The sequence below is a fragment of the Diadema antillarum genome, unplaced genomic scaffold (genome assembly GCF_040938485.1).
Source record: "Diadema antillarum isolate AM-2024a unplaced genomic scaffold, OU_Dant_1.0 scf00000144, whole genome shotgun sequence".
In the NCBI taxonomy this organism is placed as follows: Eukaryota; Metazoa; Echinodermata; class Echinoidea; order Diadematoida; family Diadematidae; genus Diadema; species Diadema antillarum.
The window spans coordinates 288323-305585 of record NW_027271033.1 but is presented as its reverse complement, the minus strand read 5'-3'; the positions used below and the strand labels follow the sequence as shown (position 1 = coordinate 305585).

General features: G+C 39.0%; 1 protein-coding gene across 1 annotated transcript in view; it reads left to right on the top strand.

Moving 5' to 3' along the window:
* LOC139721497 (multifunctional protein CAD-like) overlaps positions 1–13615 on the top strand; it is a 64799-nt gene extending 51184 nt beyond the window's left edge. The window contains exons 32-39 of the mRNA XM_071632812.1: positions 856–1061; positions 2897–2974; positions 3189–3330; positions 7762–7958; positions 8375–8530; positions 8945–9046; positions 10642–10736; positions 12893–13615. Coding sequence (XP_071488913.1) covers positions 856–1061; positions 2897–2974; positions 3189–3330; positions 7762–7958; positions 8375–8530; positions 8945–9046; positions 10642–10736; positions 12893–12995 — 1079 coding nt within the window. The 3' untranslated portion in view covers positions 12996–13615. The remainder of the gene's footprint in view (positions 1–855; positions 1062–2896; positions 2975–3188; positions 3331–7761; positions 7959–8374; positions 8531–8944; positions 9047–10641; positions 10737–12892) is intronic.
* The last annotated feature ends 3648 nt before the right edge of the window (positions 13616–17263 follow it).

Here is a 17263-nt window from a genome sequence, read left to right as displayed (position 1 = left end):
AACTCTTACACAAAAATTTAGCAATCATTCAGTCGTTTTAATGGAGTTATAGGTGAAAATATGATTTCATGCATAAATTTGCATAGTTAATTTACAAAAAATAGAAAATCAAAATTTTTCTTTTGTATGACCATGTAATCTTGTAGTTGACATCCGGCTCTATGTTTAGGCAAAATTTTGTGGCGATCGCGCGATCGGCGGCCGAGATCTGAAGGGGGGTCAAATTGACCCCCCCCCCCCCCCCCCCCCCCCCCCCCCCCCCAGTAAAAACTTGGTCTCAAATAGCCTAGTTAGAATAGGGTTAATATATGGCTGAGTCTATTAAATCTGAAAAAAAAAAAAAAAAAAGAAGCAAAAATGACTCTTGCACCTCTGCGTTTGAAGATTTTATAGGCAATATGTGGCTATAATTTGGCTTTGGTAAGTCAACTGGTGTAGTGGGCAAGCTTGACTGACCATGGTGCATAGATTCAGTAATCCTTGTTTAGTGTACATGTATTTAATTTGATGTAGGATTAGATTATAGAAACAGATTGATTATTGTATTGTGTGCTCATAGGAATAGTTAGTACATTGTTTTCTTCGGTGGCAGGTGGGTTTGTGGAGAACTGCATTGTGGTTTGTGTAGTGATCACCAATTATTACCACTCCAGTGAAGGATATTTAGTTATCAGGAAGCATAATTTCTTCTGAATTCAGTCACAGAAGAAAAAAGGCCCTACATCTGCTGCTGTAAACAAGGATGCTGATTTGGTTCATGGCCATTTAATGATTCTTCCTAGAAAGCAATCTCTAATCACATGGATGCCCACATCAGGTACTAGGGTAACAAATACATTTTCTCCGTTGGTACAGACTCTAACTTGATGTCACCGCCTGTGGTTCCTTCTGGGAGTGGACGTGCTGGTTTCTACACCTCCCCTCAGGGGGCCATTTCCCCGTACTCCCATGGCGATGCACCCCCACTCACTCCCCTCCAACCAGCTCCCACTCTCACCACATCAGGGCATTCTCTGGCTGGAAAGCACATCCTGAGTGCAGCTCAGATGACCAAGGAACAGGTGAATCTTACACTCTTATGATCTCCTATCAAACTCAGTGGAATCTGGCTTGTCTGACTTACAGAATTATGATGGTTTAGAGACCCAAGCATATGACATTGCTTTATGTATGTATATTCTTGTTGGTAAGCGAAAGAAGTGGGAATAAAAATTGGTTTGTGTGCATATTTTCTGCAGCACATTTTTGTGGAGGGTTGTTGTTGTTGTTTTTTTTGTTACTATCTGCTCATTTGCTGTGTTTACTGCATTTGGACAGTGAAGTTTCTCAGATGTGCACCATGATGTGTATCACATGATATACTGTAAAACCACTAACATTCGTGACATGAAACTTTAGCAAAGTGGAGCCAACAGCCTTATTTTGCAGCATGAAACGTTACATATCACCACTGGCATTCAGTGCATTGTGTAGACAAACACTTTCACATGCATTTTATTTTCATGAATCTTGGCTCCTTGCAAAATTCAGAAAAGAATTGTGGGTTTAAAGTAATTGTGGAAAATGAGTAAAGAATGGAGAATCCTTTTGTTGTTTTTTCTTACATGTTGGAAGAAAACTTAGTGGCAATAATTGGTTTTGAAAGAAAATTGTCTATGCCTTGTGTAACACTCTTAAGTGTTAAGTAGGGTGCTGTTTACGTATCCTCTTTTGTCAACATTTAATTGATTATTAGTTCATAACCTGTCACATGTTTGTGTACTGTGAAGTGAAGATTATATACATCAACACCTATTGGACAAACTATGCTCAGGAGATAATTTGGTAAAGTTTTGATTAGTTGCAAGCCTCTGTGTATATCCCACCTTCTGTACATTGCTTGGTAGATTCAACTCACTGTGTCTCAGGTTCACACTGACAATTGCTACAAGCACTGAACATTTTCATTAAAAGTCATATTTTACTAAAGAAATTTGTTGTGCAGAGATATTGCACAAAAATTGCCCTAAGCTATAAATACATCAATGTCAAGAAAATGTCCGACTTAATAGTGGCCTCCCCAGTATTCAGAGCCAAGTATGACTTATTCATCCTCTAGCAAAAAGATACTGCTCAAGTGACAGAGTCAAAAATGCAGATTAAAAAGAAACATATAAACAAGAAAGTAGTTGAATGGAATTAGTCGTTGTGTGCTTCATGTTGTCATACATGTCCACATTGTAGTACAGTACTCTCCGCATAATCGGTTAAGTTCGGGCAGAGCGTTTCTTACCCGATTAAGCGGAGTACCCGATTAACAGAAGAACACGTCTCATTCACAGTTGACACATACAATGTGTGTATGTACATCATACATGCATTGTACACTGCACCAAACACCTACGCTGTATGCTTGAACACGCATGCTTGCACGGCACATTATACATACCTTACACTTGCTGGGTCACGAGCAATAATTTACACTCTTTTTACGACCAAATATGTCTTCAGAAAATTTATGTTTAATCACTCCCCAAATGATTGGTCTTCTTTGCAAATTACAGAGAATACGATTACCCGTGGAAAATTTGACATTCATGATTTCTTAAAGTGTTTTATCTGCGATAAAATGTGGGTAGAAATTATGTTAGAAGAAAATTCTTTACCCATTTATGCGGAGAGGCAACCCGATTATCAGGTAAATTTAATGTGCATTGGAACTGATTTTGACATTACTACCCAATTAAACGGAGTACCCGTTTAAGCGATACCCGATTACGCGGAGAGTACTGTATATTCATAGAAAAAGGTTGATTCGGCATGTATGTATTGCAGACTGAAGCTGTCTTGTTTTGTTGGTCTGCCCTAATGCATGGATCACTTGTTGACTAGATCTATTACTTCTTCTTTTCCACAGCTTCATTATCTCTTCAATGTGGCCCACAACATGCGTATGAGTATACAGAAAGATAAGGTCCTGGACCCTGTGCTGAGGGTAAGTTTGAGTGGTTTCTACACAGGAAAATATTGTTTATCATCAGATACTTGTTTAATGTTCAGACAGTGATGATTAAAGAAGTCAGGTTTCCATATTAAACTTTCGTTCAAATTGTTGTCTGTTTACACAATCAGGAATACACACTTTAAAATTCACAAATATGACAGTCTTAATAACCTAAATTATGTTGGTATTTGTGGTGTTGATTCAGGGCAAGGTGATCAGTCTCATGTTCTACGAAGCCAGTACCCGCACTGCAAGTTCCTTTGTGGCTGCCATGCAGCGCCTTGGAGGCAGTGTGATCCACTTCAATGCCAGCACATCGTCACACCAGAAAGGAGAAAGTTTGGCAGGTAAGGGCAATCTCCTTGGTCTTGTTAGCTGCTTTTCTCTCATTTTGTCAGTCTGTTCTCAGTCTATTGTGGTAAATGGAAATATGCGGTATGTTATTGTTGCGTCAATGCGTTGAGGCACGTTGTGTCCATGCCAATGGCGCAGTGTGCGTGTGGTTGGCATGGGCACAACGCAACTTTTATTTTCATGAGATAAGATGACGCAGATTTAATTGATTCTTGACTTTGACTTTGACTTGTGAGACAAATGGACGTGGACATAGTCTCTGCGAGCTCTTTGATGTCGAATAATCAAAAGTTCGACTATATTCTGTATCTATAGAGTCTAGACGCATTACGACATGTAGCTGAGGATAATGCGGATGGATGATACGGAGTTTATACATGTATCGGCATACTGAGACTGTTTGATTTGTTCAATAAAATCTATGCAACGTCAACTGGAGACTGTCAGCGTCATCATTAACCCGGCTTACAACAAATGGTGTCAGGAGTGGGATGATGACAGTCTGGCGGATTGCGACGTTCATCCAGTTGAAGAACCCTGATCGACGAATAACAGCCTCGAGTACGTATGACGGAATAATGGTCCACGTTTCGCTCCGAGGAGACCTGCTGTTTTGACTACACTTTGATAGCGGACAGGAGTATGCAGGAGTGATCTTGATGGTTTACGTTGATCAGCCCTGGTAGAGCAACACTACTCTTTGAGGCAACTTCAAGATGATCAGGCTCGTCGGTAGCAGATTGAAGACTGGAGCAAATGGTGCATCGAGAGTTTGCAGTAGATGTCTATCAGCGCGAGTGTACCACAGGAGCAGCAGGACATCGATCAGGATGTGACGGTTGGAGCTGATGGCATCTCACGCACTGAATAAGTATTTGATAACTTTCGTTGAAACCGATTGGACTTCAGGCAGATTTTGACCTGCCGTTTGGGCATTATCCCCGTGTCATGTTTGAAAATGGCATGTCGTAATTGGTCAGTTTAACTGCGTAATTAGTCATGTGTGAACAGGTTGTTTATAAGGATGTGCAAAGTGGTAATTGCTCTTCGTCATCATATCGACAGGCAATAGGGTTGTGTGTAAATCTCGCTCTAGGCCATGCTCAGATTGAAAAGTTTAGTGGGTATTGTGAAGATGGCACTGAAACACCTTTTTCTAACTGGATGGAAGGATTCAATTTTATTATTGAACCTTTCCATTTCAGTGATGAGGAGAAGGCTTGGGTTTTGGTGAGCAACCTTACGGGGCCAGCAAGAGAGGAGATTCTTTATTGTCTGTCTGACGAGAAGCGGGAGAGTTTCACAGAGATTGTAAAAGCTCTCCGTCTGTGTTTTAGTCGAGAGAATTCTCACTATTTGCGATGTTTGTTCTATAATCGTGTTCAACATGATGATGAAGACTTGGCAGACTTCAGTAGGGCTCTCATGCGTCTTTATGCAAAACTGGTCGATGCTGCAGACGATGAGAAGGAAGCTGCGGCTCTGAGGCAGCTTAGAGACGAAGCTCTGTCAAGCCAGCTTGTCAGTGGAACACGGGATGAGAGAGGACGAATTTTGTTGAGGCGTTTGCACATGAAAAATAGGGGAGGCCGATTTGAAGTGCTTAGGAGAGAAGCACTGTTAGTTCTCAGTGAAGATTGTATGCTAGAGGGGGATGGGTTGAAAACTGGGAGTGCTGATGCTGGAACACAAGGAGTGTTCACCGACCCAGTTGCTCAGCAGTTAGATCTTTCCTCAGATACAGCTGGACAGGAGAAGGAGGATGCCATATCTACTCTTTTGGATGGGGAATCGCAGATTCTGGGTTGCGTTGATGTAGATGAGGGTGATGCAGAAATTGATGCTGAGGGACATGGACATGAGTCATGTGATGAACAGGTTGATGCAAAGGATTTAGATGCTGGGGTGCTTCTAATTGCAAAACCTGTGGGAGAGGGTACCAAGAGGGGTCCCGAATTATCACATGAAGGTCAGGATATCCAAAAGCATGCAAAAGTGCAGCCACCAAGCACTCATGTAGCGCCAAAGGAGCGGTCAATTCCAAAAGGGGAGAATATTTCTCATGGTGACATTGTTGTCAATAATGTAACAATAAGGGAGGCATGCATACCTAACTGTAACATGTGGAAGCATGGATGTCATGTTCAGGGAACGGTATGGGGGCCCTGGGAGTCAAATTGGAGACCGGATTTGGGGTTGGTCGCTGCAGGTTAGAAATCCGCTATCCGTTCATGGAATTTGTTGTGAGTTGATTCGCTTACAGTGTATACGTTCATGACTGCAGCTGAAACTTTTGTACCATCTCAAGTAGCAATGGAATTAGGAACTATGCGCATTTAGAGATGCAATATCAATGCGAGAAATGATTATCAATATAATATGGTAGTTTTAATTGATATGTGATTGAAAAGAAGTTTTTAATGAGATATTGGAATAGTGATATGAAAGTATTTGAAATCACTATTACGTGGAAAAACGAAGGAACTATAATAGCTATTGTTTTAATTGTTTTGTTGGCAGCTGAACAACATGGCATTCTGACAATATTATTAGTGGTTGTTCAGTGAGTCAGAAACTTTTGATAATGAGAATAGTTGGTCAAAAATTCATGCTTTGAATGATCCCTTAATTTGTGTGAAGTTTTGTCAATGACAAATTGTCGACTGTGACGATATGACACATAAAGCGGGGAAGTTTTTTTTATCATTCGCTTGCTAAAGCAGGGAAGCTCATATTTGTTAGTAGTGAATTCTAACATTCCATGACTTCACTTTGTTTTAACTGTTGCATTTCCTGATATGTGTTATATTGAGTAATTGAGAAATTTTACTCTTAGAAAATAGATTATTATCATACGGGTCGTATGATATAATCGCGGGGAAGTTGTCTTGTTGTATGTACAATTTGCATGTGTATTAAGAGACCTGTCTATGTTGTGTCTCGATATAAATCTTAATTGATACAGACATTAATGTATGGTTGTATATACGACGCAGAACATGTTCTGTTACGGCACGTTTGACATTAATCTGGGCTTATATAGACCATTTTCTCGGAGAATCTGTACATAACTGACAATGTGGAACAACTGAGCTTTACATTGAAGCGGAACTGAAGATAACGTATTGATGTGTTATTCTCTTGGCCCGAACCTTTATGCCATCTGAGTTTGTATGATTTACTGTAAATTTGGAAGGTTCAAGAGTTTCAGCTTTTGGCAGATTTCAAAAATAATGTTCGATTTTGTAGTATTTCCGCGTTTGTATATTTGACTGGAAAAGCGGGGAACAGACGCTTTCCTGAAATATATTTCTATAATTATCTACTGTTAATCCGCTCTGTATGAAATTGCTGTAAAGTGTAATGATTTGATGTGAAGAGCAGGGAATTTTTCGTTATGTATTATTGTGTGTAATGGTATGAAAATAATATGATGTAATTGGGATTATATAACACATGGTTGTGTTATATAATCGCGGGGAAGTTTGTGGTAAATGGAAATATGCGGTATGTTATTGTTGCGTCAATGCGTTGAGGCGCGTTGTGTCCATGCCGATGGCGCAGTGTGCGTGTGGTTGGCATGGGCACAACGCAACTTTTATTTTCATGAGATAAGATGACGGAGATTTAATTGATTCTTGACTTTGACTTTGAATTGTGAGACAAATGGACGTGGACATAGTCTCTGCGAGCTCTTTGATGTCGAATAATCAAAAGTTCAACTATATTCTGTATCTATAGAGTCTAGACGCATTACGACATGTAGCTGAGGATAATGCGGATGGATGATACGGAGTTTATACATGTATCGGCATACTGAGACTGTTTGATTTGTTCAATAAAATCTATGCAACGTCAACTGGAGACTGTCAGCGTCATCATTAACCCGGCTTACAACACTATGTAGTGAATGATAAGTTCTCACAAGCAAAACAAGCTTTTTAAGCCATTTTTGTTGGTTCCTTTGATGTGGACCAGGTTTATATTGTTGTAAACCGGGTTAATGATGACGCTGACGATGCCAGTCTCCATGAGTTGAAATTGTAATGATTTATTGAGCAAATCAAACAGTCCCAGTCTGCCAATACAAACTCCGCATTATCCTCAGCTACATGTCGAATACAGAGTGAATAACAAATACAGGCCTATAACTATTCAACATAGCAGAGCTCGTAGAGAATATGTCCATTCTCTCTCAAGTGAAAGTGAAGAATCAATTAAATCTGCGTCATCTTATCTCATGAAAATAAAAGTTGCGTTGTGCCCATGCCAACCACACGCACACTGCACCATTGGCATGGACACAACGCGCCTCAACGCATTGACGCAACAATAACAGACCACATTTCCATTTACCACAATATTGTACTCTATGAACCTGTGTAAATTAGTTCATGTGTTCTCACATATTCCTCTACATAAAGATACTGTTCAAATGATGGCAAGCTATTCAGACGCTTTAGTCATCCGCCATTCTGAGCCTGGGAAAGTGGAAGCATCAGCCAAGGTGTGTCGTAAGCCAGTCATCAATGCTGGAGATGGGGTGGGGGAGCACCCGACACAGGCCCTCCTGGATGTCTTCACTATCCGAGAAGAAATCGGCACAGTCAACAACCTGACCGTATGTATAACACAGGGTCAATCTCCCTCAAACTGGGGGGGGGGGGGGGGGGGGGGGGGGGGGGAGGGGAGGAATTGGTGTAATATTCTCATATACATTTTATGACTTTCATTCATGGTAATGGTATGTTATATTTTGTGCTCTTAGCTTTGGAGTCATTGGTCAACTCAGTGATGCTTAAAGTGTTGTCAAGAAAACAAAGAAAATTAGACAGGAGCTGTGTTTGTACCTGTATATAGAATATGATATGTTACTTTTTGTCACAGATTTGGTATATTGGTATACTGTACATGAGTGTGTTTCTAGACTCAGTTGACATTAAATGAAAGGTGTGTCATGTACCTTGTGTGTCCAAGTTTTAGCAGCGGTTGTTAAGTATTTGATGTGTTACTACCAGTAATCTTCTTCCTCTTCAGGTCACCATGGTAGGGGACCTAAAGCATGGAAGGACAGTACACTCCCTGGCCCGCCTTCTCACCCTCTACAAAGTCAGTCTGCGCTATGTCTCCGTTGAGAGCCTGAAGATGCCTCAGAATATCCGAGACTATGTAGCTTCCAGGGGAATCCCCCAGGTGAGTTTCAAGGGAAAGCAGTTGCACAATTTTTCCAGTTTTTTGGTTATATTTGGAATCAAGTTTTCTGGTGTGGTTTTGAGCTGCAATGCAATTTTTTATAATGTAGAAGTAGTTAAAAAGAAAAATTGATTAAAGTGTAATTTTGTCTTATTTGAATGTGTTATATATCTGCTTTCATGTGCATTTTATAACTAGAATGAAACCACATCTTCTTCTTTACTTGTATTTTCACTCTTGCCTGGGAGAAGGGAGTGGCGCTGGGAATGAGGCCAATTAAAATGAGTGAACCATTTCCCAGTAAACCGAAGTTTCATTGTACTTTGATAAAATCCTGTAGGACATCTTGTCTTCCATTGACAATGTGTTTTATTATGCTGTTGACCAGACCTTGTTGACATTTGACCCCTGTAGGAGGAGTTCTCTAGCCTGGAGGAGGCCCTACCAGACACAGATGTTCTCTACATGACCAGAGTGCAGCGAGAGAGATTTAACAGTGAAGAGGAGTATGAGAAGGTCAGCCAAGCTGCCCTATGATGGGATGATTATGATGATGTTATTGCAGGGTGCTACATAACTTTTTTTACCACTTGCTCAGTCGGGAAAGAAGATTTTTTAAATTGTTGCAGAACACTTGCTGGAACATGAATTTTACTCACCCGAAAACAAAGTCCAGTAAAAAAAGAAAATGTTAAAGAAAATCACTACTTTAGGTTTAGGACTTAATGAAACACAACCATTTGAATGTACATCACACTTTTGGTTCGATCGAGAGTTGGTGTTATATTGCATTAGTGCTTCTTCTTATAAATTAAACACATGTTGGAAAGTTGCTGAAATAGAATTTTAGTGCATCGCATCAAGAAACAGTCATTATCACTGGACTTCTGTGTGGTTGATTTTGTGGGCTTATAAGGAGGAAAAAGTGAAAAAAGGGTGGCTTCAAACCTCATTGTTCCAAAGCACTTGCCAACTTTGATTTTTATTTGCCCTTAGCAATTAGGCAAGAGTTTATATGGCACCCTGCTATTGATTCTAATGACTTTGGTCTTAATGATGGTAATGGTCTTTGCGATTATGAAGATGATGGTGATGATACAGATTGTGAGATCACTGTGGTCATCATGCAAAACTTTGTTTAACCCTATTCTAAGTGGGCTATTTGAGACCAAGTTTTTACTGGGGGGGTCAATTTGACCCCCCCCCCCCCCTTCAGATCTCGGCCGCCGATCGCGCGATCGCCGCAAAATTTTGCCTGAACATAGAGCCGGATGTCAACTATAAGATTACATGGCCATACAATAGAAAAATGTTGATTTCATATTTTTTAATAAATTAATTATGCAAATTTATGCATGAAATCATATTTTCACCTATAACTCCATCAAAAAGAATGAAGGATTCCTAAATTTTTGTGTCATAGTTCCTCAAGACACATCAAACAATTTTCTTGGAAAAAAAATAGCGCAATCAAAATAAGTTTCTTTTGTTTTTTATTGTTTTGTTAATTTCTTATGTATTTTATTGTTTTTTTGACCTTTTGTTTTCTATTGTTTTTGGCCAAAATTCGTTGCAGGCACTATTTCAAGCTTATCTACATTAGAATTGATTAATTTTAATGTTCAAAAGTTGAAATAGCCTAATTTATATCAATTAAACAAAAAAACACAATTTGCATTGGATTTGCACTCGAAATCATGAATTTGAGCTGTTTTTGGGTTGACATGCATATGCAAAACATTGCGTAACTTCAGAACAGTGTACCCGGACGTCGCAAATTTGGTCTCAAAATATGCGGGAGACTTTAATGAAAAAAGTCATGAAACGAAGCGGCAAAATCTTTGCGCGTTGCGGAATCATGGCGCGAAATGTCGAGGGGGGGTCAAATTGACCCCCCCCCCCCCCGACAGTTAGAATAGGGTTAATTATTGTTTATACCATTCTGTGAGTGGCAGCTCTCATATCTTTGTCATTGGGGATATTGCAATGTAGTAACTACAATTGCCATAGAAACATAAGAGATAATCAAATTCTGTACTTCATACAAATGGCTGTGAGAAGCATGATAGTGAATGTCCATTGTCTGTATCTCTCTCTCTCTCCTGTATTAGTGTAATAATCGCATGGTCCTCACTCCTCACATCATGACCAAGGCTAAAGAGAAGATGGTGGTTCTTCATCCATTGCCCAGAGTTAATGAAATCAGGTGAGTTCAATACTTCGCTCAGGACAGACTGCAGTATTTTTTACTTCAAAGGTTATGTGTGATTTGCCTTGTCTTGAACTATGATTGTTACCTTTCCTTATTACCTCCGCCAAGGGAGGAGGTTATGTTTTCGTTACTGTTGGTTTGTTTGTTCGTTCGTTTGTTTGTTTGTTTGTGCGTGTGCAAAATAACTCAAAAAGTAGTGAACGGATTTGGATGAAACTTGCAGTAGATGTTTAGAATGATACAAGTAACAGATGATTAAATTATGGTAGTGATCCGAGAATTTTGGGGGAATTTATGAAGGATTTTTGATATTTTGGCAGGTAGGGTCAATGAACTCGGGAGTTAGGGCTGCGCGTATTTGAGGTTTGCATACGCGCACTAAAGTGCGCAAGTTTTTGCTAGGGAGAGGTGCGCCGTGCAGCTGAGGGTTTATGACGTAACAAAGGCTTCTATATTGGGAAATCGGGCGACTTTCAGCACATGTTTGTCATGCTATAAGTATGTATGGGTGCCAAGTGGAAATCACTGATATCTCCAATGACAGAACAAGGTCAGTGGTGGAATTGAGCTGCATGCTTGGCGGAGCTCTGCGCTCTAAGAGTGCCTCTCTAGTTTATTTTATTATTGTTATTATTTTTTAATGTGATCATCATGTTCATTGCCTGGTAAATATCACACTGTTGACTTGTGGAATGGCCTACCTTTATTAGTACATGCATGTGCATACAGTTTACCCTGTGACATACTCTATGTTGTATAAAAAGAAATAAGTATACATGTATTTATACCTCTGCCAGGAAGTGGTGCCGGAGGCATTATGTTTTCGGGTTGTCCGTCCGTCCTTCCGTCCATAATGAATTTTGTGGATAGCGTAACTATCAAAACCTTTTAAGGTATCCTAATGAAACTTGACATGTATGTGTATAAGGGGGTGAAGTTGTGCCTATCAACTTTTGGGTGCACATGCTCAAGGTCAAAGGTCAAGGTCAAATACATAAAATTTCACTATTTCCACCATATCTATGCAATGCCTGGAGATATTTTCTTGAAACTTAGTATATACATGTATTACCCAATTAAAATTCTGTGGTGAAAGTTTGGGTCATGATGTCAAAGGTCAAAAGGTCAAATAAAGATATTAAAACTTCCCTTTTTTTCTCCATACCTTGGAAATTGTTCAAGGTATCTTCATGGAACAAAGTATATATACATGTACTGACTGGCAGTGATTATCTAGACAATTTAGGGGTCAAAGGTCAAGGGCAACACTTCAAAAATTTACTATTTCGCTCATGTTTATGCAATGCCAGCAGGATTATTTTTTTTTACACTTGGTGTATGGATGTATAACCTAATAGAGATTCTCTTGAATTTTTTTTTTCTTTTTTTTTTTTGCCTCAAAGGTCAAAAGGTCAAAGATCAGGTGAAAGAGCTGAACTAAATTTTTCCTTCATATCTTGGAAGTGCTTCAAGTTATCTTGAAACTTTTTACATATTTATGCATGTTCTGCCTGACAGTGATTATCTTATGAATTTTAGGGTCAAAGGCCAGATGAAAATGGTAACAATTTACTAGACTATTCAATTCAGGAATTGCACTTTTTCTCCATACCTTGAAAAGTACTCAATGCATTTTTATAAACGTATGAATGGGTCAAAGTCAAGTTAAAGTCCTATCCCCAAATACATGCTCTCCTATTCATCCAATTAAACCTAGGTCAAGGAATGTGAACATTCAACACATTTGTGACAAACTTGTCATTTTAATATTTTGTCAGTTTTGTGAAAATGTAATCACACATTGTCCACATGCACTAGACCCATTAGGAGAATCATGCATTATGGCGGAGGCATACCAGTCGCCATAGAGACATTTCTAGTTTTAGTATCTTATCCAATGCTGTCATGTATGGTGTCATTACTTACAACTGACTGTCTTTTGAAAAGGCTTGGATGAGGGCTGGGGACATTTTGCACTGTCACCAATTACACTCACTACATTCTCCTGATGTTTGTGCAGTAGATCAAACAAAATTTGCCATTTGTTATCAGTATACCATGGTGACTGTCAGTGAGGATGGACAACATCTCTAACCATAGAGTTAAAGTGTAATTTCTACATGATCCGACTTTCTCTTCTTCCTTGACAGTCCTGCTGTGGACTCTGACCCCCGAGCGGCATACTTCAGACAGGCAGAGTGTGGCATGTATGTCAGAATGGCTCTTCTGGCCATGGTGCTTGGCAGAGCGTAGTCACCAGGGTGCTTCTCTAAGAGCTGACTTGAAAGGTTTCATCCTTCCAGAGCCTGGTGTAGGAATGGCAGACGGAACAAGTAGTCGTGATGGCAAGTGTAGCACTTGACCAGGTTCTGAATAATTTGTCTCTCTCTCTCTCTTTGTTTTCTTCCTGTGATGGTGCTCTCTATACATGGATTGTCCTTGTCCTACTGTTCCTCCCTCTAAAATTCTAGATTTCTTGTGACTTCACAATTACTGGTATATTTTCATTATAAGTATGGGACCATTGTTGTGTGGTATGGGTCAAAGAAGGAATCTTTACTAAACTTTCTGTGTAAGATTGATGGAGATTCACTCTGAGTGAAGAACACGTAGGTTGTCTGTATGATTGGACAAGTATTGAAACACAGTATATGCATTACACCAGTATTGTTTATTAATGGAACCAGTGTGTACATTTTTGTATCTTCATATACATACGTTATAACTTTTTGTTCAGGTGGCTGAAAGATTGAATTGAAATATATATGGAAGATGTTACAGTGTGGTGGAGAGGTAATGGCCTTTTGATACATTCAAAGGGATTTGAAATCAGTATGGTGTATTACTGGTGAAAAAGAACTGCATTAGCTAGTGGAGAGGGTCTTAATAAGTAAGATATATCACATTCATTTTTATGTCATTACATGCTATTTTGTACTGAAGGAAAATTTCAGTTGCACTCAATAAAATTGATTACATGATTTCTCACAAATTTCGTAGCTAATCATTGCTTTCCATTTGTTATGTGTTAATGGAAGTGTGGATCATAAGCTTAACAAAATTCAAGTGAAAGTTTGACTTTCGTAATATCATTCAAGCAAGAGTCCTATATAAGTATGACAGTGACCCATGTATTGTTCTATCTGAAGCCATAGTTTGTCTGATGATGTTGTTCTAGGAGTGCTCGTAGTTGTGTGTGTAGATTAAGATATACAAGTACATTCAAACAGGATCCAAGAAAATAGGTAAACTGAATTATTGGATCACAGCTTTTGAGATGAAGCAGATGAGATTAGCAAAGAGCCTCACAGCAGAATATAGAGGATCCTTTATGTTGTTGAAATTTACATACAGGGTAAAGGCAGAAACAGGTATAATCTGCCTTAATTTGTTTTCTTTTGTGTACTTGCTTTGTTTCTTGATGGTGTTTATAGCTTATGGCCTAGAAATCTGTCAGATTTTTGGCCAGTTTTTTAAGGGCTGTGTAATTATTCTTGAATTGAAGTTATTGTGATACTATGCATGCAATCAGAGGCCAAGCCCTGTGTGTGTATCATGTGAATAACCAATATGAGTCGGTCGACATTGATTGTTTGTTGAGTGTGTAATTGTATTATCTATAAAGCTGAACATCATTGCCCGTGAAATGTTCCTGAAAGTGTTTACAGAAATGTTGTAGAAGAGAAAACATGAAGAGTGTATGCTTTGAGTTAGTGCAAATGTGTCTTAATCTGGATTTATGAGACAAAAGTTATTAATATTATAGTAATTCAATTTGGATTAATATGGTGAAAAAACATTGGCCTTTGCTGTACTTAATATGAGTTATCAAAGGAAGATCTCTTGTCCTCACCCCCACTCATTTAGACACATGATGTAATGCAACTTGTTGCACAGATTTCTACAAGTACAATTTGTATGAGTACCATACAATCAAGGGATTTCAGTTATACTAGACATCCACACTCGATCTTAAATTTTCAAGGAGATGTCATGTGTACCAGATTGCAACACAAAATCCACTGCTGTATTGAATTGCATGGTTTAGGAATGCCATGCTGTATCTTTTTGTGTTGATTTTATGCTTACAAACCATAAATAGCATGGAACAAGATTGATACATGCACTTTCGTATAATTTGTTGACCTAAGTACGTTTGTTTCCCATACCTGTTAACAACTTCTTCTTTTTAACTTGTTCTTGATTTTGCAAGTTGTTGGGGGTTTTTTTTGTGACAAATTGTGTAGAGATGATTTTCAGGATGTACTGTACAATATTATGTTATGACATAATCACATTTGACAATGTCTGTCACTGTGGGGTTCAGGCATACATTCATTTATGTTTAGTCTTGTATCATTGGCCTTTTTTGATTTGCTGAAAAAGGTTGCCACAGAAGAGCTTGGAGGATGTTGGACTCAAGTTGGCAAAATCATGGTTGATGTATCCTCATTTGTGGTGTAAATATCAGGGAGCCTGATATTTTGAATTGTAGAGGTTGCCACAATGATTCTCTTGCTTTCTTTGCTATGGAAGCTCTAATGCTTTGTATACACATATTTTCAGACATGAGTCTTTTTGACCCACTTTGCCTCACAAGAGGTGAAGACATCTGGCAATATTGTATTGACTCATTATCTACCACTACTCATCTCAGTGACTCTTGTCACTTGTATGTGCAAGTAACAAGTATGGCCATTCACAGGTAAATCACTGATCTGAGTGCATGAAAGGAGCACAGAGAAACTGAGGAGGAGGGGGGGGGGGGGGGGGAGATGGGCCTGACGGTGAATACAAGGATTTTATTTTGAAACTTTGTTTTTGATGTGTTTTTATCAAAGGATACAGGGCACAAATATGCACAAATAATTTTTGAATGGAAAGTTTGTATTACATTACATATAACACTCTGCACATGTTTATGTTATGTCTGTGCTTGCTTTATTCCTTCTCTTCCCAGTAATAGTTGCATCATTAAAACAGAGTCTACAGCATACTAGAGCATGCACCACTTAAGCGGGAAAGTGTTCACATTTGCTATATTTGTGGTTTTTTTTATGCCTCTGCCAGAAGGGTGCCGGAGGCATTGCATGTATTTGTTTATTTCCTGCTTTACCAGTTGAAAGAGTTGATAAGATTTATCCATTCTAATTTCCTCAACTGATTGTCAGAGACATGAAAAGGAATACACAACTGGTACGATATGTACTTGTACACACAGAAAGAGTTATCGGATGGACTTATCAATACTGCAGGGTAAATAACCAGAAAACATTTTTGTTTAAATAATTTCTTTTGCCTAGTTTTGAAGTGTGTATCAGTTTGATTTACATCCGAAAAATTGCACTGTCAAATTTAATCTGTAATACTTAAGTTATACCTAAAATTATGTCAAATACGGTGCACTAATCTTGCATTTCTGCTGTCGGGCTATCTCTGGTAATGCTTGTGTCATGTAAAAAGATGCCTCTCTCAATCTGTCTGTAAGACAGTGCTGGAATAAAATTTGTGTGGAAAAAAAAAAAGATGGTGACCTGGTTATGTGATTCCTAGCTCTGTTTACATAAAGTGATACACCTGTAACTGATTAGATTAAGTGCTCCCAATTTTATGCTATCGAATACGATCGTAAACATCTTGAAATTTCACAGAATTTCACGTTACATGTACATGTAGGCCTACAATGTACTACATTTTAAGTTTTACACATTTGTGCCAGAGAGTTGTGACATGAGTATATACGATTTTATAAAGCGCTTAAATAGATCCTTGTTATTTGATTGGTTGTTTGACATCGATCATTCGTCCCATTTCACTATGACGTTATCTTCCGTGCAATTGTGGCTCCATTTGCTGTGCAAGTTTGGATCCATACGATTTGCACACACGCTAAGTAGCCCGGCACACTACGCGTGTAACGCTTGCATTCACAGTATGTGTGCGCTTGCGTTTGCAATGTGTGTATGCGACAGCGCACGTCAGCATAAAGCTCTCTCTATCTCAGATTCTCTCTTGTGTCTGAATATATTATTATTAAAACATCAAATAACAAGGATCTATTTTAGGCATTATATGAAACAAAAAAAATGTTTTTCATTCGTGCAATGGACAGAATACACTTCATTCCACGAAAGATGAAATCTTTGATTCATTCAGCTCGGCTGCGCCTCGTTGAATGGACCATTTCATCTTTCACCTCATGAAATATTCTGTCCATTGCACTCATAAACATTCATTGTTTGTATGAAATACAGTCAAATCGTTTGCAGCGGCCACTAAAAGAATCCCCCCCCCCCCCGAGAAAAATCTTGTTAAATACCCCGTGCAAAGCAGCCACCAATTTTCTTTCTTTCCCGTGGTAGATTTTAAACTGAATTGCGGCCAGAGACCCATACGGAGCCGCAGCTGAGCCGATAATTCAGTGTGTTTTTCTGCTTTGCAGCCCGACCGGTCATACTTCAAGGCTAACAGTTTAGTGATCGCTGCTGCTGCAATCATCCACCATTCAGGCATACTAAGGA